We start from the raw sequence: 21,417 nt of genomic DNA, 5'->3' as shown, positions 1-21,417 counted from the left end.
AGTCTTGTAGTTGTTCACTTCACAAAATGTTCAATTCAATTCAAATATTTTTATTCAAATAATAAACATATATAGTACATTGAATAAAATAATACATACAATCACATGAATCACATAAAATCACATACAATAAAATAATAAACAACTCATACTTTATCACAGAATATTATGAAATAATACAATAAACAAGCAAGAAATTATGTTGTATAGAATTCCTCAACACTGTAAAGGGCTTTTTTTGTTAAGAAATCTTTTAGTCTATTTTTAAATTTAATGTAGTTTTCCTCCTCTTGAATTTCGGGGGGCAAACAATAGTAAAATTTTGCCCCAATGTAGGAAGGCTTCTTTTTATAAAACTCCAGACTATGTCTGTCTAAGAATAACTTATCCCTGTTTCTTGTTTGATATTCATGACCTAGTTTTCTAGTTTCTAGTGTCCTAGTTTTGGAGCTTTGTCAGGGTCTTTCTTAACACATAAAATTGTTTCAAACACGTAAAGGCTGGCTATACACTGTCATTATCCTTAAAGTGGGAAATGTTCTTTTGTTGACTGATTATAATTCAATTTTACAATTACTCTAATAGCTGTTTTTTGAATTTTTAAAATTGAGTTTATGTTTTTGTATGTGGTTGCTGTCCTCAGTATTTGGGTTTTTGGTCCTCAAGTATTTTCACATAGTAGTTTATCAAATTTAGATGCTTCAAAACAAAACATAAAGGAAATATTTAACATTATTATAACTAAATTAGGAAATATTCACATATTAAAAATATGAAATATTTATAAAATACAAGGATCGGAGTTCACTTGCAATTTCACATAAAGATTCTTAATTTACTGATGATGGATAGGCCTATAGGCTTTTCTCAGTTTTATTTGTCGATCAATTTTAATTCAATAATAATAGTTATGTGTATATCTAGAGTGAAAAGTACGACTTTTTCTCCCTGTGGGAAAAAGTTTGAAGCCCGAGGCGAAGCCGAGGGCAGCAATGTTCCTGAGGGAGAAAAAGTATTTTTCGCTCTTGATGTACACAACATTTTTCCTCCATCTACATTTTTTTATAGAAACTGCAAATAAAATCATTCTAATAACTTACGTATTGGTGACAATGATTCCTAACAACATAACCTAAATCTAAAACCTTAAAACCGGTCGTCTGATTGGCACTGCCGATTGCGCTATCTATCGGCAAAAGTTGTAACAATTATATCAGCTGAGCAGCTACCAAAAATGGCTGACTCCAGATCACGCGGTTCAGATTTGAATTGCAGATCAAAAATATTTGTTGGCTGGTATTTTGAATAGAATAAAATATTTTAAAAATTGTATAAATTTTTATCGTCTACTAATATTAAGAATATAATAATTATCATACAAACATATATTTCATGAGTTAATCAAATTTCTGGTTGTGGTATTGAATTCAGTTGACTCAATGACAGACACCTCTATTATGCTTTCTCATCTGAGCTTAGGTCTATTACAATGTAAGTTTCAAAATAGAGATTCTCCCCATGTTATTTAAATGGAGTCACTTTTACTCCCTAGGGAGTTTTTCTGTTTTTCACTACCGAGAGCGAAAAAGTGACACTTTAGTATTAGGTTTCAGGGAGTAAAGTAAGTACTTTAGACAGTAGGTGGAGGAAAAAACAATTTTATTCCACTTGTGATTCAAAGTTTATGCAACAACAAACACCCAACCAAACAGAGGTTTCTTCAAGTGAATCCCTGGCCTAATTGGTAGCACGCGTGACTCATGAATGAATGTTTGCGGGTTCGAGATTGATCAAACTTATTTTTTCTGGGGATTTTTCCACCTTGACGAAAATAATCCACGTAATTTTGGCAGGATAATAAATAACTAATATCGGGGCACCGAGCTCTGCTCGTTATTTATTTATTGATAAACAGAATACAATTCTTCAAAATGATAGGGGGAGGACTAACTGGCACAGCCCAAAGCTGTTTCTTCCCCGAATTTTGATTTATACTCTATAAATGGTCCAAAAAGTAGGTTATGTTCCATACACTTGAATTCAGGCCCAATTTTCAGTCCAAATATTTGAAAACAGAAAAGTTTTAATCTTTTAAAATGTCTATATTTCTCGCGAGATACGGTAAGCTGATTGATTACACTGATCTTCCAAACAGTCACACGCATCTTCTGTTATCGACAGACGACGAAATTATCATCTGTTTTTCCAAGGATGAATATATATTATCCTTTTCATGTCCTTCAGCGAGTTTTTCCAGGGATGAGACCTAGTGCAATCGAATTTTCTATCATAAACCTACTATGTTCCAAATTTCGTGAAAATCGTTAGAGCCGTTTTCGAGATCCGTTGGACATAAATAACCATAAATAAATATAAATAACCAAATTTATACAGATGTACAGAAATTGCTCGCTTAATATAATAGGCTCCTTTTTTACTTTCCTTGTCCTATTACCATAGGTAAGGAAAGTATTGCTTTCCGAAAAAATTAAGGTACCCCAATTTCTAAATTTCTATACGTTTCAAGGTCCCCTGAGTCCAAAAAACTGGTTTTTGGGTATTGGTCTGTATGTGTGTGTGTGTGTGTGTGTGTGTGTGGTGTGTGTGTGTGTGTGTGTTGTGTGTGTGTGTGTGTGTATGAGTGTATGTGCGTCTGTGTACACGATATCTCATCTCCCAATTAACGGAATGACTTGAAATTTGGAACTCAAGGTCCTTTCACTATAAGGATCCGACACGAACAATTTCGATCAAATGCAATTCAAGATGGCGGCTAAAATGGCGAAATTGTTGTCAAAAACAGGGTTTTTCGTGATTTTCTCGGAAACGGCTCCAACGATTTTGATCAAATTCATACCCAAAATAGTCATCGATAAGCTCTATCAACTGCCACAAGTCCCATATCTGTAAAAATTTCAGGAGCTCCGCCCCATCAATGCAGATTCCCAATTATCAGGCTTCAGATACAATTGAAACAATGAAAATCAAGTGGAGTAGATTGAGCATGAAAATGAAATTAGATTCCCAATTATCAGGCTTCAGATACAATTGAAACAATGAAAATCAAGTGGAGTAGATTGAGCATGAAAATCTCTACAATTAATGTTCAGTAACATTTTCACCTAAAATTGAAAATAAGCTTTAAATTTGAGAAAATGTGATTATTCAATTGCAAATTATTGTTGATTCTATTAAATCATTCACTATGAAGAGATAGCAGACCTCATGTGTGTCTCCAGCCTTATTGCCCTGTCACCAGCTGGCTCAAATCTTTGAATAGTAGACTTGAGATGCGCGGGAACACTAGCGTCACGTGACCAATTTTCATAACGGCAAAGAAAGTTGTGTGAGTGCGCCACACCAGATTTTTTTTCTGATTGTCACATCTTTGTACTGCTTTTGGTGAAATAAATTGAATTGAATTGAAAAAAAATCGTCACTTCTCCAGGTTGTTATAATTTGCTTGAGAGTAGGTAAAATTTTTATTAGATCTTGCACAGCACGGGTTACCTGCCATTAATTAATATTATCAGCAGTGATTTTAGTATGCTAAGCATTTATGAGTCGACCTAGTAAGTACCTCGGTACAACTCAGTGGAGTGATTGTTTTATGTTAAGCTCTTGACTTACTGTGACTTGATAAGCTCTTTCAGCTATCGTCAAAGAAGTGAGTGTTTAACGATGCGTTGCGTGAGCTATTATTGTTTGCTAACTTCTCTCTGTAAGTAGTAAGGCTTCAGTTGTATAGTGAGGTTCACATTATAATGACAGTGTTTGATTTGCAAAGGTATTGCTATCCTTGTCTATCATTCAACAAAGCGGATAGCGCTATCCCTTTCTCGCTTTTATCTGTTGCCGGATCGTCTTTCAACTAGAAGTTCTGTGAACAGTAGACCTCGCGCTCAGTGAGTTACATTGACTTGTTGTTATGTTTTGTCAAAAATTAAGAAATAATTTATCAATTATACTTTTGATTATAAAGTTGAGTATTTTCTTTTATTATGTTTTGAATATGTATTTATTGTATGGCAAATAAATGATTTGAATTTGAATTAAAAATTTCTAGAAAAAATCCTAAATAAACAGACCTTTCTGTCCTATATCGTACCGTGACGTATCGTCCCGGAATGTGAGTGTGAGCGCTGTTATCAGGTCTGGCTGCAACTGTCTACAACGTTGATGGAAAGATACAATTTTCAAGATGTTCGATGTTTTTGAACGGGTAGTATTATAGTCAAATGTCTACTAACGTTAATGGAAAGATACATTTTCAATATGTTCGATGTTTTTGAACGGGTAGTATTATAGTCAACTGTCTACTAACGTTAATGGAAAGATACATTTTCAAGATGTTCGATGTTTTTGAACGGGTAGTATTATAGTCCACTAGACAGCTGATTTATGATGAATAATTCTGTAGTCTGATTTTTACTCTAATATTGGCGTATGAAGGAGGCTCCTTTATCCTTTTATATTATCCTTGAAATGCAAAATTTTCAAAAACCTTGTATATACGTAGACGCGCAATTAAAAAAGGAACATACCTGTCAAATTTCATGAATATCTATTACCGCGTTTCGCCGTAAATGCGCAACATAAAAACATTTAAACATTAAGAGAAATGCCAAACCGTCGACTTGAATCTTAGACCTCACTTCGCTCGGTCAACAATGTAGAATTAATAATTAATCAACAAAATATTTATCTTAATATTATGAAAATTCATTATGAAATTTTCCTTGCTTGATAAAATATAATTGATTATATTAAACGAGAATGAACAGCTAATGTTACATCAATAGCTACCGTCTATTGACAAGAAGTCATTGACAAGACAGAGGATCGGCAACGTTGTTCTCCTATCTTTCTCCACTGCCATTATAACGCGTGGTCTTCACTATAGGACTATCGGCTTGAGTTAACATTGAAAATTAGAAAATAAACGCCTTATACCATGAGATAATTTATTGTGCTATCTCTTTTATCTATGACTAGCCGTTAGGCTCGCTTCGCTCGCCATATCCGTCTAGCCAGGGGGCTCCGCCCCCTGGACCCCCGACTGGATCGTCCAAGAATGAGATCATTTTTCATTTGTAGGACGATCATATGTTAGGACGATCCACTCGGAGGTCAAGACTAAACGCCTGGCTAAACAGATATGGCGAGCGAAGCGAGCCTGACGGCTAGTAATATAATATTCCCAGATATGGCTCTGATTGAAGTAGCAGTGCCCAATCAATTTTTCCGCGATAAATGCATTTCAATCTTCAACTTGGTACCAACCTAACAAAGTCAACTCAACTTAATGCCAACCTGACAAAATTATTAATTTAGTTACCAGTTAACAACTGTTTCGAAGAGGTACTCTCTCTAAATTATAGTTCCATATTAACATATGGTAAGGACATTTTTCGATTATAATTGAGAGAATAAGAAGAATATACATGCTAAAAGACGAACTTTAAACCTTTAAAAACCACCCTTCGAGTTAAAATATTGCCAAAAGATTTCTTAGTGCGCCTCTAAAGGGCCAACTGAACATACCTACCAAATTTGAACGTTTTTGGTCCGGTAGATTTTTAGTTCTGCGAGTGAGTGAGTGAGTGAGTGAGTCAGTGAGTCAGTCAGTCAGTGAGTGAGTGCCATTTCGCTTTTATATATATAGTGAAGTAATTATGTACTTCATAATTGACAAGACAGAGGATCGGCAACGTTGTTCTCCTATCTTTCTCCACTGCCATTATAACGTGGACCTCACTGTAGAGTGTGTATTCACTGCTTCTTCAAACTGTCAGCTAATAACGTCTCAACGCTTTCCATTTAACCAATGCCCAAAGTTCTGAGTGAATATCATTATACAGGGTGTCCCACGAAAGGTGTAACAGCCGAAAACCATAGATTCTACATTAAATTTGCAACAAAAAATATCCAGTAAAATGTTCTCATATCGACCTTAGTTTTCGAGATATATAGATGTTTCTATATTTTTGAGAAACGTCAAAAACTATAAAACTATCTGTCAAAATCGAATTCTGAGGATATGGTTGGAAAGAGGAAGAAATTTCCAATAAGATTCATATAATTTGTTTCTTGATTTAGCGTTTTTGAACTTTTTATGAGCGTTCAAAGTTGAAAAAATTACATTCGTTGAGTTCAAAGCCGAACTTCAAACAGTTTGAACCCTCATAAAAAGTTCAAAAACGTGAAATAAAGGAACAAATTATATGAATCTTATTGGAAATTTCTTCCTCTTTCCAACCATATCCTCAGAATTTGATTTTGACTGATAGTTTCCTAGTTATCAACTTTTATCAAAAATATCGAAAAATCTATATATCTCGAAAACTAAGGTCGATATAAGAAAATTTTACTGGACATTTTGTGTTGCAAATTTAATGTTCGGCTGTTACACCTTTCGTGGGACACTCTGTATAGTGAGGTCCACGTTATAATAGCAGTGGAGAAAGATAGGAGAAAAACGTTGCCGGTTCTCTGTCTTGTCAATGCCTTCTATAGATACAGGTTTATTGATGTAATATTAACTGTTCATTCTCGTTTGAAATAATCAATTATATTTTAATAAGCAATAATTTACATTTTTCAATAATGAGTTTTCATTTGAGATGAATATTTTGTTAGTTATTCATTAATTCTACATTGTTTAAAGACGATCTGGCAATAGGGCACAGCGAGAAAGAGATAGCGCTATCTGCTTTGTTGAATGATAGACAAGGATAGCAATACCATGGCTAATCAAACACTGCCATTATAACGTGGACATCACTATAGTAAGCATCGTATGAATGGTGTTACTTATAGGGAACGGTGACAGTTTGAAGTGAGTGACAGTAGTTGTAAAACAGTGACTGTTTTTCATTCATAAAACGGCCGATTAGAAGAACGTACACGTCAGACTTAACTGAACGTGTGTTGATTGCCAGTGTTTTCTTATTGCAATCAATACGGATCACTCAAGAATGTTGTGTATTCGTGGCAATCACAAGAAAAAACGGAAAATTTCGGTGAAAAAGATAAGTGAGTAAGTAGTTAATATCTGTTAATCTGTTTGAAGTATTTGTTCACTTTTCTGAGTCAGTTGTTGCCTTATCTTTTGAGGTTATGTGTTGGTCTTATCACCTTGCAAATTTGATAGGAATACAAGTTTCTTCCACTTTTCACTCAACATTTTTCTTGTGTAATTATTACTAGTAGTTCTGTTAACAGTAGACCTCACGCAGTATTCTCATCCACAAGTACCTGATTGAAACTATAGACCTTATGGAAATACAGCAATAGACTGGCTTCTCCACACATCTGTGTAATCACTTGTCAGCTGATTTATGATGAATAATATTCTATAGTCTGATTCTTACTCTAATATTGGCGTATGAAGGAGGCTCCTTTTTCCTTCTATATTATCCTTGAAATGCAAAATTTCCAAAAACCTTGTATATACGTCGACGCGCAATTAAAAAAGGAATATACCTGTCAAATCTCATGAAAATCCATTACCGTTTCGAAGTAAATGCGCAACATTTAGACATTTAAACATTCAAAAATTTAAACATTCAAACATCAAGAGAAATTGCAAACTGTCGACTTGAATCTTAGTCCTCACTTCGCTCAGTTGTTTCCTTATCTTTTGAGGTTATGCGTTGGTCTTATATCACCTTGCAAATTGAATAGGAATACAAGTTTCTTCCACTTTTCATTCAACATTTTTCTTGTGTAATTATTAATTAACGAAAATCCCAATTAAATGCTGTAAATCACCCCGAAGACTTCTGCTACTGCAAATATTGACAACTGGGTAAACAGCTAGATGGAAATTCGATGAGCGCTACTATACAAAAATTATTGTCAGGAAAATATACAATTCTAATGATTCACATATAATTGAAAGTTGCAGATTTCAAAATTATTAGCCTATAACAGTTAAAGAGCGAGTTCTCCAGTCGGAGGGGCTCACTACAGTATTGAAGTTCCATGATAATAAATATAACCATAAATAATTATTATTAAACGAAATTCCAATTAAATGTTGTAAATAACCCCGAAGACTTCTGCTACTGCAAATATTGACAACGGGGTAAACAGCTAGAAGGAAATTCGATGAGCGCTACTATTCAAAAATTGGTCAGCCCGAGAACCGAACCCAGTACCTCCTAATTGCCGGTCAGGAATGCTTACCCTTACATCAAACTGAGAATCTCTGGATAGCAGCAAATTTTCATCTAGCTGTTGTCCCTGTTGTCAATATTTGCAGTAGCAGAAGTCTACGGGGTGATTTACACCATTTTATTGGGATTTTCGTTTAATAATAATTATTCATCAACTAGCATTTGAAGAAATGCAACTTTCAATTTATTTCAATCTGTAGATTTTCCTTGTGATTAAATAAATTTCTTCCATTAATTACATTGTCATGGAGAAAAGATAGCATAAGAAGATATCCCATGATGTAGGTTGTTTAAGTTGAAATTTCAAGCCGATTACTGTTGACTACTGTATATTATTACTGTTTTTTTGGGGTGAGAATTTAAGAACGACACAGTATAGGAGACTAACAGCATCACATAGCTTCACGAAAAAGAATTACTATGACTATCGGCTTGAGTTATCATTGAAAATTGGAACATAAACGCTCTATACCATGTGATATCTTCTCTCCATGATTATGTACACACGCATAATTCAGTACATTATAATTAATTATAATTACATTCATTGCTGAATGATGATTTCTTTATCTTGTCAAGTATTTAGTATTAATTCTCCATGGGTCATACTTTATTTAAGTGAAATAAGTAATTTCTCATGTTTTTTATGAACTATACACAAGTCAGGATTAATTCAATGAGTTGTGTGTCATATTTTTTCATTTTATATTGTAATAGGTACAATATTTATTTATTTTTTTTAGCAATGTGCAATTAATACACTTATATGAGAAGACAGAACAGGCTTTCGCCCAAAACTGTCCATTTTCAAATTTATACTATAGTTCAATCAAAATTTAGAATATTGATAGATTTGTATCCAATAGATAATCATGATTTGACAGGTTTTCAGTGGGAAAACTGCAATTCATAACAATTCAACAAAACAAATCACATTATCAAGTCTCTAGCTTACTTCTGAGATTTCATTTTCATTTCATTTCATTCATTTATTGTATAAAATACTATAATCATAATACAATTATGACATTGGAGGAAAAACTAGGCTGAGCCTGTACTATTTCTCTCCAAAAATTTTGATAAAATATTAAAGATTCAGTTATTTTAGATGCACTCTAGAGCTGAGATAATTGAAAAATCAATATTTAATCTGTAGCTAAATTGGCAACTTTTTGGCAAATATTGACAAATTGCTGAGTTTACTATTTTTCTATTATTGTTCTCAAAATTGGATTGTTAGGCAATAACTGTTTGGTCAGTTATTTTTCAAAATAGGAAAATTTTGTTAGTAATCTATGTTGTTTCTGGAGAAATTGGTTCATCGTTCTGTAATATTTATAGCCTAAATACGATAAAATTAGCTTTAATTGCAAACTTGAAGTACCAAAATGACAATCTGAATGTTGATGATAATATATCATCAATCAATCTCTTTATTCAAGACATACAATGTATATTGTACATGAATGCGTCTTCTCATTAAACAATACTTCTAATTCTTAAACATAGAACTAGGAAGATAGAAAGAAACATACCAAAAAAGAGACAATACAATAATAAACAAGGTAGGTATCCCTAATTCCCCCGGTAAAACTCTTCAAAACTATAAGTTTCTAACTCTATTAGGTACTTTTTCAACTCGATTTTGAATCTTGCCCTATCCTTTCGCTTCTGATGATACTCGGGAGGTACCTCATGAATTTCATTCCCATATATGCTGGACTTTGTTTACATTCTCCTCTCCTATGTTCCATCATAATGAAATCATTTCTATAAATCTTGTATGGTAATTGTGAACATTTGATTGCCTATTGAATGAGTGCTTGTTATTTTTTACATGTAAAATTGTTTTGTAGATGTAAAGGCCATACACAGTCATAAATCCTAGCTTCTTAAAAAGTGACCTACATGACTGTTGATTATTATTAATATTCAATATTGTTCTTACCGATTCTTTTTGTAGTTTTTAGTATTCTGTTCAAATTAGCTAAACTTGTCCCTCCATATACTTCAATTCCATATGCAATGTGTGCGTGTATAGTGGCAAAATAAGCTGATTTTAAAGTTACTGTGTTGCAAATGGGAGCCAGCCTTCAAAAACTAACTACTGATAGTAAAAGTTTGTAATCGAATTGATGCCATTTTGTCAAAATTAATGAAGAGAAACAGCTTTGAACCTCTATAAAAATATTAAGTTTCTTTTGAGTTCAATTACTCGATGGTACCTTTATATTGTTGTAAATATAAAGGGAAAAATGTGACGTTAGTATGAGTTTGAATACCGTACTCTTTCAAGTAGGCGACAATATCCGATAATTAAACTCAATCTTTTTATAATTATTTTAATAAATTATTTATTTTTATAATAAATTATTATTTTCCTACAGTCCTTGTCAGGTCTCTGTCCTTTAAATCTCACTAAATTTAGTTTGACCACATTGATTCCCCCCAATTGACAGATCTTCAACCAACTTTGCCAATTGATCTTTAACCATTGACAGAATCATTTCTTGGTTGCACCAATATCTTCTAAAATGCTACAATCTTAAAGAAAATTTAATTTGGAGTCCAATGTAACCGGTTTCAAGATCTTATCTTCAATCATATTTTTCACATTTTGAAAAATAACATTTTCAAAAAAGTGAGTGCTCAGAGAACGGTCAGCGATCAGAGTGGTCTCAGGAATAATTGACCGAGCGAAGTGAGGTCTAAGATTCAAGACGACGGTTTGGCATTTCTCTTAATGTTTAAATGTTTATATGTTGCGCATTTACGGCGAAACGCGGTAATAGATTTTCATGAAATTTGACAGGTATGTTCCTTTTTTAATTTCGCGTCGACGTATACATAAGATTTTTTTAAATTTTGCACTATAAGTATAATAAAAAAGGAAAAGGAGTCTCCTTTGAACGCCAATATTACTGTAAAAATCAGACTTTGTAATTATTCATCATAAATCAGCGGTCGAGTGGATTATAAATTGCATGCAATGACGCATACAATTTATATCTTAATGTAACTTGGTAAAAAATCAGGTGTAGTTTGGACTATTAATTGCAAGTGATGAGGCAGGCGATTGATAACTCGAAGTAGCATATTATTTTCTCCTGACTTTTCTCTGCTTTCAACTCGGTAAGTTTTTAATGATAGTAGCATAGCTTTTTACAACAAATTATTAGCATTGTCGGTACAACAACCCAAACAGCCATTAGTTGTATAGGCTACACACCATTATCTCGCCGACACGACAGGACAGGACATAATTTACTCTGATTGGCAGTATTAGACGAGGCTATGGTTTATAACTGCGCGAGGTCTACTGTTCACAGAACTACTAGTTTGCATATATCCATCTATATCTATATTCTCCTAAGACCTCTGGATTTCTGAATCTTGTGATGGAAACTGAAGTATCACATTAGGTCTTTTGAACTGAATTAGGCTATTCAAAAGACTTGTTGAATTTTTGGTACGAGAACATGAATAAATAGTTTCGATTTTGTATTTTTTGCAGAAGAACAGCCAATCTTTGGAGTGGCGCTGTCTCTAGCTCTGGAGAGGAATCGGTGTCATGATGGAGTCGAAATTCCAGTTGTCATAAGAGACTGCATCAATCACATCCAAGAAACCGGTAAGACATGCAGTCCAGTCATTTTTTAGTTATGATTTTTTAATATATTGTTTGGATAGATAAGAGAACTCCAGATCCAATATTTTCATGCAAAAATTTCCAGTGCTAAATACAGGGTGACACAGAATAACGGGAACTTTTAAAAACGCCATAGAACATTAGTGGGAAGGGCAAACATGATTTTATTCAAACTAATGTAAAGTTCAAGACTTGCCATTTGAAAAATTATCTATAACATTTATCACTTTTTGACAATTACTTCTTTAAGATGACTTCCTCCTGCACGAATACACTCTTGAAATCTGTGTTGACGATTCCTCATTGATCGCTGCAACGTCTCATCTGGGATATTGCGGTTTTCATTTTTAATTATTTTTTAATTCATTCAAAATTATTGATGAAATTGTGAGCGAAATCCACTCTTCACGGCATTCAATTGCAACTGTGCGAGTGAGTATTGTTTAGTAACCGTGTAATCTCACGATTAGGTTGCGTTTCCTGGTCCCATGATCTGTCCAGCTGCGATTTTCTGTTTGTGGAGCTATCTCGATAAAAACGTTTACACAACTTGACCAATAACTGTGGTTGAATCATATCAGACAATTCAAAATGAAATTAACAATATTCCAGCTGAAATACATAAAATAATGCAAATATTTTTTTTTTCTATTAATATACAAATAAACAATCAATAAAATGTACATAATATTCAAAAATACAATATATGAAATTTACTACAAATATAAATAAATAAATTGCATTTTTTCGGAAATTATCCTACTCAACTATGGGAAACCCATGTTCTATAGCAGGTGTAGTAGTAATACAATCAAATTTAGAGTAAGGGTGCAAATACATTGGGTGAGTGAGCTCACATATTGTTCGAAATTATTGCAGAAATGTTGCAGCAATCGTTCAGGAATCGTCAACACAGATTTCAAGAGTGTATTCGTGCAGGAGGAAGCCATCTTGAAGAAGTAATTGTGAAAAAGTGATTGATGTTATTAATAATTCTCAAATGGTAAGACTTAAACTTTAGATTAGTTTGAATAAAATCATTTTTGCCCTTTCCACTAATGTTTTATGGTTTTTTTTTAAGTTTCTGTTATCCTGTGTCACTCTGTATATTTATAGTTTATACAGAAAGGTTCTATCCAATCACAGTGGATTGAGATTGAGATTACCAGTCGAATGCAAAAATCTCTCTCACAAAGGCCCGGTTACACAGAAGCCAGTTGAATTTTAATCCTGTAATCCTCGTTCAGCCGAGGTGTGCGTTTAGACAATGTTTTTAGCTTCATTGTAGAATAAGATAAGATAATCTCTTTATTCAACACAGCATATAATACAATATACATTTGAATATCGATAGTAGACCTGTCTAGATAGTAGAATATCGAAAATAGGACCTGGTGTAAACGAAACCTGGTCCAATCGAGACACTCCCGTATTTCCTATCCCGTACATGTATAAGCCAATTCCTTTCTTTATAAGATCATAGTTTATTATATTAGGATTGAGCATATTTGATGATTTGCCAGGATTGTGCGTGGAAGGCCTGTACAAAGTGTCTGGAATCAAGTCGAAGGTGCACCACGTTCGCAGGCTGTACAATCAGCGGGAAGCTGTCTGCCTCAGCGATTACGATATTCCAGTCTGCACCAGTCTATTGAAACTTTTCATGAGGTTAGTTTGCGAATTGCTTCTACTAAAACTGATGTCCACATAAGCTTTATAGTGAGATTCAGGTTATAAAGTCAGAGGAAATGATAGTCGATAGATAGGACGGCATAGTTGCCAAGTTTCCACCACCTAGAAAGCTGTGATTCACATTATCCTGGTATTTCTGATATGATATTATCTACTCTGAATATAGGATTATTCAGACTATAGAATTATTTATAATCAATCAGCTGACAAGTGGATTGCATGCATTACACAGATGTCTGTAGAAGCCGTGTCTATTTCTTATGGTTTCAATATTTTTCTTGCAGTCACGTTAATATCATGAGTGTCCATCAATATTCTCAAATTTGAAAAAAACAAATTTAATAGGTGATTGAAAATAAATTAATGAACTAAATAATGCTGAAGAAATTATAATATTTTTGACAGAAAATAATTCAAATATTTGAGGAATATTTTCATATGGAAAGATTATCACGAAACTGGTTGAATTTATCATATGGGATACAAATTCAAACTTGAACTGAGTTTGTGAACATTTCAAACAGGTGACATCAGATACTTGTGGATGAGAGAACTGCGTGAGATCTACTGTTCACAGAACTACTAGTATTTCTGATATGATATTAATTGTTGATTCTTGTTCACCGAACGCAGTGAGGTCTATGTTTTAACTCGGATTTTCTTTTGACTGTCTGCATGTATGTATATAACGATTTTACGGCCAATCACGTTGCTAGAATTCTATGAGATTTGGCAGGAATGTTCCTTTGTTAACTGCGCGTCGATTATACACAAAGTTTTTTTGAAATTTTGCATTTTAAGGATAATATGAAAGGAAAAGGAATTTCCTCCAAACTCCGATATCACTATATTATATCATCTTCTCTGAAGATAGGATTAATCAGACTATATAATTATTCATAATCAATCAGCTGACAAGTGGATTATTCATTGCATGCATTACACAGATGTCTGGAGAAGCCGGTGAATAGGTGATACCAGATAATTGTGGATGAAATGATTTACCAAGAAAATATATCTTTCCATGATTTAATAATGCATTTTTGTAATTTAGATGAAATATGCTGGTAGTTCATTATATTTTAAAGCCTACAAACAGTTTGGGAACGGTGCGGTGTTGGAGAAGGATAGAGCCATCTGCTTTGTCCAATGCTCTAATGATAAACAAAGATAGAAAACCAATTCAATAAATCTATTTACAGCCAACAATACAAATTTAATTGTACTTCAAGGCAGAGTTAGAATAGTTGATAGTCACATAGTCACAATGTTATAATGTCAACAGTGCGGAGGCAGAAAAGGATAGAGCTACCTGCTTTGTCTAATAACAGGCATGGATAGCAGACCAATATTAATCAGGTGCTGATTTTGGAAAAAATATTAATTGATTAATTATTATTATTAAACGAAAATCCAAATTAAATGCTGTAATTCACCCCGAAGACTTCTGCTACTGCAAATATTGACAACAGGGTAAACATTTAGATGGAAATTCGATGAGCGCTACTATTCCAGCCCAGGAATCGAACCCAGTACCTCCTAATTGCCGGTCAGGATGTGTAAGGGTAAGCATTCCTGACCGGCAATTAGGAGGGGTCCGATTCCCGGGCTGACAAATAATTTTTGAATAGTAGCGCTCATCGAATTTCCATCTAGCTGTTTACCCTGTTGTCAATATTTGCAGTAGCAGAAGTCTTGGGGTGAATTACAACATTTAATTTGGATTTTAGTTCAATAATAATTATTTATTCATTAGCATTTGAATAATTGGAATATCTCAGTAATATCCATCAACAGTTTTTCCTTGTATTTATTTCTTTTTCTCTCAATTATCAATCTCTTTGTATTGCGACTATTGTAATATTCTTGATTAGGGAGCAATTTTTGTGATTTTTCAATGTGCTCCCATATTTTTGTAAATAAATGAATAATGTATGTAAATTACAATATAGTTATTTGGATTGGATTGCAGAGATTTGCCAGAACCGATTGTGACGACTAAGCTGGTGGCTCGATTCGAGGAGGCGGCTGCACTGAAGGACTTGACGGCCAGAGAAGCAGAGCTGAGTGCCTTGGTGCTTAATCTGCCCGCTTGCAACAGAGAACTCCTGGGATGGATGGTGAAGCATTTGGCTGAGGTCGCAGTGCATGTAAGTTAAGCTGCCTGCACATTTATCAAGTTTCCTTGAATTCAAGCTTCTTTTAACGTTTGAATTAAATGTGCGGTTTTGGTAATTTGAAGTCAGGCCTACTTGAACTCAAGTTCTCATAACCTCAAAAGTATTTTATCATAGAGAAAATATAACATAAGATGGTACAGAATGGTACATCCCATGGTACAGGTATCCTACACTATTAAACGAGCAACTTCTGTTTATATGTTTGTATGTTTAGATGTTTATATGTTTGTATTTCACCAGATCTCGAAAACGGCTCTAACGATTGTCACGAAATTCAGAACATAGTAGGTTTATAATACAAAGACTCGATTGCACTAGGTCTCATCCCTGGGAAAACTCGCTGAAGGACATTAAAAGGAGAATTATTATTCATCCTTGGGAAAACAGCTGATAATAATTATTTCGTCGTCTGTTGGTGATGGAAGTGAGTGAGCGAGTTCATGTGTGTGGGACTGTGTCAAAATTATGACTCAGCTGTTGAACTTTTGTAATCATTCAATCAGGTACTTAGTGCCGGTAGCAAAAAAGCCGGGTCATTTTTAATCCTGATTAATTCAGTAGATTAAACTTTTTGAAATGGTCTTCTCTGATTTGGTTCACGTGAAGTTAATTAGGATTAAAATTTAACCGGCTTTTGTGCAACTGGGCCTTTGTGAGGGAAATTTTTGCACTTCTCTGGGAATTTATCTCAATTTACTGTGATTAGGTAGAACATAGAACATTTCTGTATCAATGTTATTATAATTTCTTCTTTCGTAATACATTTTTTATGCTTTTGTACTCCAGAGCGAAGCTCGGTCCACGATATCAGGTAGTTTATGTCTCAAATTTTAAGCCGATTACTGTTTACTACTATCTATTAATATGTTTTGGCCGGGTGAGAGTGTAAGAACGGCACAGTATGAGAGACTACCAGCATCACATAGCTTCACCAATAACTACTAGGACTATCGGCTTGAAAATTGGAACATAAACGCCCTATACCATGGCATATCTTCTTGTGCTATCCCTTCTCTATGATATTATGAAATCACTTTTTGCTATTAAAAAGAACGACTAGCAGTCAGGTTTTTTCCAATAAATGAATTAATCATTCACTGTGACAACAGTTGTGACAGTGTGACAGTTCTTACAATTATCGATCAAATAATAGAAGCATTCGAGAATAAATGCCTTGCTCAGATGACTGCCTGTGACTTGAGCAAAGCTTTCGATTGTGTCGATCACTCAATACTCCTTCACAAGTTGAGTCACTTTGGAGTACGTGGTTTGTGTCTTGATTTTGTTAGGTCATATCTGGAGAATAGATCACAAATAGTTGATGTCAATGGAAAACTATCTTCCATTTCTTATCTTAAATTTGGAGTACCACAAGGTTCTGTTCTGGGACCACTGTTGTTCCTTGTAATGATAAATGATCTACCCAAGTGTTTAACATCTTCTAAAACCATAATGTATGCTGATGACACTTCTTTCCTAACTATTGACAGAGATTTCCAAAATCTCAACAGAGTTGCTAATCAAACAATAGACAAGGCTAATTCATGGTTCAAAGCAAATGGTTTCCTCCTCAATGAATTCAAGACGCAAAATGCAATATTCACATTGACTAATAGACATGAATTGTCAAACAATTTTGTAAAAAAAATCAAATTATTAGGAATACAAATAGATTACCATTTGACTTTGAGTGATCATATTGATTTACTGTGCAGCAAGTTATCAAAGTCTATATATTTGTTGAAGACTCTAAAATATCATGTTCCATTCAACTATGTTTTAAATGTGTAGTATGCTTTGTTTCATTCCCACTTGAGTTACAGTGTTATTCTGTGGGGAAATCGTTCACGGGTGTCTGAAGTTTTGGTTCTGCAAAATAAGCGATAAGAATAGTAACCAACTCAAATGTGAGAGCTCACTGCAAACCGCTATTTGTCAAAACTAGAGTCATGACTGTCATTTGTTTGTATATATATACGTTGCTTTTGTATATAAAATTGAAGGAAAGAAACATAGATTGTAATATTAATGTGCACAATCATAATACGAGGAGCTATAGAAATGTACATATTCCTCAAGTAAGGCTATCAAGGACTTTGAGAAGCCATTTTAATGTGGGAATAAGGCTTTTTAATCATTTGCCATCATAGTTTCAGAAAGGCAATAAACAAATTCCTAAGTGACAACCCATTTTATAGTTTGACTGAATTTTATGAAAACTCCTTCAATTAATGTTTGTCTTATAAAATACTGTATATTATAGTACCTACTAGTATATGTATAAAATTATATTTCTTATTTATGAGTTACCTAGATGGTATAAATTTGTATTGAGTGGGTCTCCACCCAAATTATCAATGTAATGTTTTTTTTTAAATTCTCTGACATTGTCTAATGCAATTTTGTAATTGTTCTTTGACAAAAATAAATTATTATTATTATTTATTATTATTATTATTATAGTGAGTGGTTAAGGGCGAGTTTCACCAAATTCACGTTAACGCATCGCTTAGTAATCTCCAATATTAACACTAACTGATGACTTTAACGAAAGATTAAGAAATTTGATTTCACCCTTAAACCAGTTATAGAATAGACACGGCCCATTGTATATTCATACTGAAAGTCGATGAAACCAACATCTACTGCCAAATCCACCCATCTTGACGTCACGCATCGTATAGAAATTATAGAAAACTTTTTTGAGTTTGTTGTATGTTTGTGGTGTTTAAGCTACATTGTTGTTAAACATAGCTTGTTTTCCATAGCAGATTGTTATTTATTTATGAAAATGGTAATCTCCTGTGCAGCATATAATTGCAATGAAATTTTTAGGAAAAAAAGTGGAATATCTTTTCATGTGTAAGTTGAAATTCATACACATAAATATTGTAAGATGTAACTGTAATAATATTATCCTTGGTTATGATGTAAGTGAACTCATTGCAACATGACAATAAATTAGTTTTGTAGGCTACCATACCTTATTATTTTCAGAACACATTATAACTTTGAAGTCGATATCACATTAAACATTATAACTTAACCGATATCGTTTTTGCCCGTAGCTAGAAATAACCTAAAAACACCATGAATCTGAAATAGACACAATAAATCTGAAATCTGAAAGTTTTCCATACGATGCGTGACTTCACTGTTGTGACGTCAAGATGGGTGGATTTGGCAGTAGATGTTGGCTTCAGAGGCTAGATTTCCCAACGTGTCTATTCTATAACTGGTCTAAGATTTCACCAACGAAAACTAATGTTACACTACGAAACGACAGATTAGAGTGGATCAGGGTGGCAGTGCGCCGCCATGACACTTGTTTCACATTGTTAGCATGTAAAACCTAACCTAGAAAATCCAAGTAGATTCCAAAACCACAAGACTTGTTTACCAAATTGAGTGGAGATTAGCCTACAAATTTTACTAATTAATAATAATTATAGTGCAGTTATTTTAGCTGTATGATTTATTAAATTCAATTCAGGTTGTAGTGTTTTAATAATATTATTGTTTTTTTTTGGAAATAAGTAAAATTTCACAGGATGTCTTCTAGCCATTCTGTCAATGTTGTGTTGACTAAAGCTATCAAAAAAGAAGGGATCCAACATTCACGATCAGTGAAAGAATGCATCTTGTCAATCTTATTGAAAAATAAGAAGCAGAGCTAAGTGCCTTGGTGCTCAATCTGCCCGCAAATTATTAAAATCATCAACCCTTTTTCTTAACACGCGAGTAGTCGCGCCCGCGGCAAATTGCCGCACAATTGTAACTTTTGTATGTAGCTTTGGGAATTTTCGTTTTCCAAGGTTGGCAGCTTATGTAATCCTCGCTGTGACTGTCCTCTAGACAATCTTGAACAGTTTGAGTCCTTGAACAGTTTGAGGATGACAGAATGAACGTTAACTAATTTCAATGTATAGGTATTATCTTCCTATTTTATATTCCATCTTCTGATTTGAACGTTCATTATCTTTTTATTCTATCTAGATGTCGAAAAATGAGTCAAATAAAGAAGGTATATTCATTCCATTCATGAGTAGACTATTTTATCCCATAAAAATGATAAATTCTAACAATAAATTTGCATTATGTATTTTTGGAATCTCCTCCATCTATCATGTTATTATATACTATTAAATAGTATATAATAACATAAAACACGTTGAAAAAGATTTGAAATTAATAAATATTGAAAGATCATTGTCTAAACCAAGTGTTTATAGTCTAGGGAGCCATAAGGGTGAGTGTGAACAAAATTCTCATGCGCGACCACTGACGTTCTGCAAGTCCGTGCGACTACTCACGTGTTAATCATCATCACTGTCACTCTCAAATGCCAATTCGTATGTCAATTGCTCTTCTTCTAGCATTATTTGGCCTTTCCATATTGAAACAACAAGTTAATCTGATAAAAAATAATCGTAAAAACCGCGAATAAATAATGAAACTTAACCTCAGTAAACTACTTTCAACATGACAGTAAACAGAACGCCGCAATTATTTTCTTAACGACAGATTACAGATGTTAATTGACCAAATTTGGCCAGTTAACTCTATAACGGCTCATTAGCTCTAACGGCGTGTGGTGCAATCCGATTTTGTCAGTTAAGGGCTAATTGGAGTTTACGCTTCCTCTAACGACACGTTTAGTTCCTGGTGAAACCCGGCCTATTAATTTATTGGGAAAAATCTGTCTGCTAGTCGTTCTTTTTAATAGCAAAAAGTGATTTCATAATAAGCAGTTCGTGATGGAAAACAACATTGAAGATATTATGAAGTAATTAATTATGTACTATATGTAGTACCATAGAGAAACGATAGCGTAAGTAGATATCCCATAGTATAGGGAGTTTGTGTCGCAACTTTTACTGTTATCCCAAGAAGATAGTTCAGGTGGTTCTTTCCCATGACGCTGTGTGACGCTGGTAGCCTCTCAAATTGTGTCGTTCCTACACTCTCACCCCAACAAAACAGTAAAAATTTACAATAATCGACAGTAATCGGTTTGAGTGAACAGTAAAAGTTGCGACATAAATTCCCTATACCATGGGATATCTACTTACGCTATCGTTTCTCTATGGTAGTACTTCATATTAGTAATAAGTAGGCTAATTACTTCATAGTTATTATGAAGTTAAAAATGTAATTAATTACGAAGCTTACTCCTTACTCCTTATACTTTTCTATTTAGTTGTTTTTCACATTCGACATTGACGGACAACCGTTTTTATCTCATTTTCCCATTTGTAGGTTGGACTGCACCTGCAAGTTTCAAGTTGAATCCAAAAGTCAAACATGTTCAACATTTACTTAAATCTACAAAACTTGAAGAAGGGTCTACATTGGTATAGTGGATTCAAGTCTCTGTTAATGTAAACTTGACTGCAAGTTTTATAAATATATATATTCTACTCAAAACTTGAATTCAAGGAAACGTGAAGGTAGAGTATCGCAGAGAAGGTAGCTGAGAGTGTTTAAATAATGCATGAATATTGAAATGTGTCAAAATATACCGAAGGTGACTGAGAGTGTTTCATTGGCCCATATGAATAAAACCAGAGCAAATGCTCATGAGCAAGAGCATGGAGCATAAGGTTTTGCTCATGAGCAAAAGGTAGAAGCAAAAGCATTTGCTCATTTTTATATGAATAAGCTTTACCTTATACTCTTACCTCATGCTCCTGAACACTGGAGCAATTGCTCACGT

The 21,417-nt window shown here is 33.8% G+C and overlaps 1 protein-coding gene across 1 annotated transcript in view; it reads left to right on the top strand.

Annotated features, from left to right (window-relative positions):
• The window catches only part of LOC111060126 (ralA-binding protein 1), a 73,387-nt gene that overhangs the window by 29,723 nt on the left and 22,247 nt on the right, over positions 1–21,417 (top strand). The window contains exons 5-7 of the mRNA XM_039424724.1: positions 11,695–11,811; positions 13,353–13,497; positions 15,494–15,671. Coding sequence (XP_039280658.1) covers positions 11,695–11,811; positions 13,353–13,497; positions 15,494–15,671 — 440 coding nt within the window. The remainder of the gene's footprint in view (positions 1–11,694; positions 11,812–13,352; positions 13,498–15,493; positions 15,672–21,417) is intronic.

This window comes from Nilaparvata lugens, chromosome 3 (genome assembly GCF_014356525.2).
Source record: "Nilaparvata lugens isolate BPH chromosome 3, ASM1435652v1, whole genome shotgun sequence".
NCBI classification, from domain to species: domain Eukaryota; kingdom Metazoa; phylum Arthropoda; class Insecta; order Hemiptera; family Delphacidae; genus Nilaparvata; species Nilaparvata lugens.
Note: the sequence above shows the minus strand (reverse complement) of the source record. Positions and strands in the feature narration are given on the sequence as shown.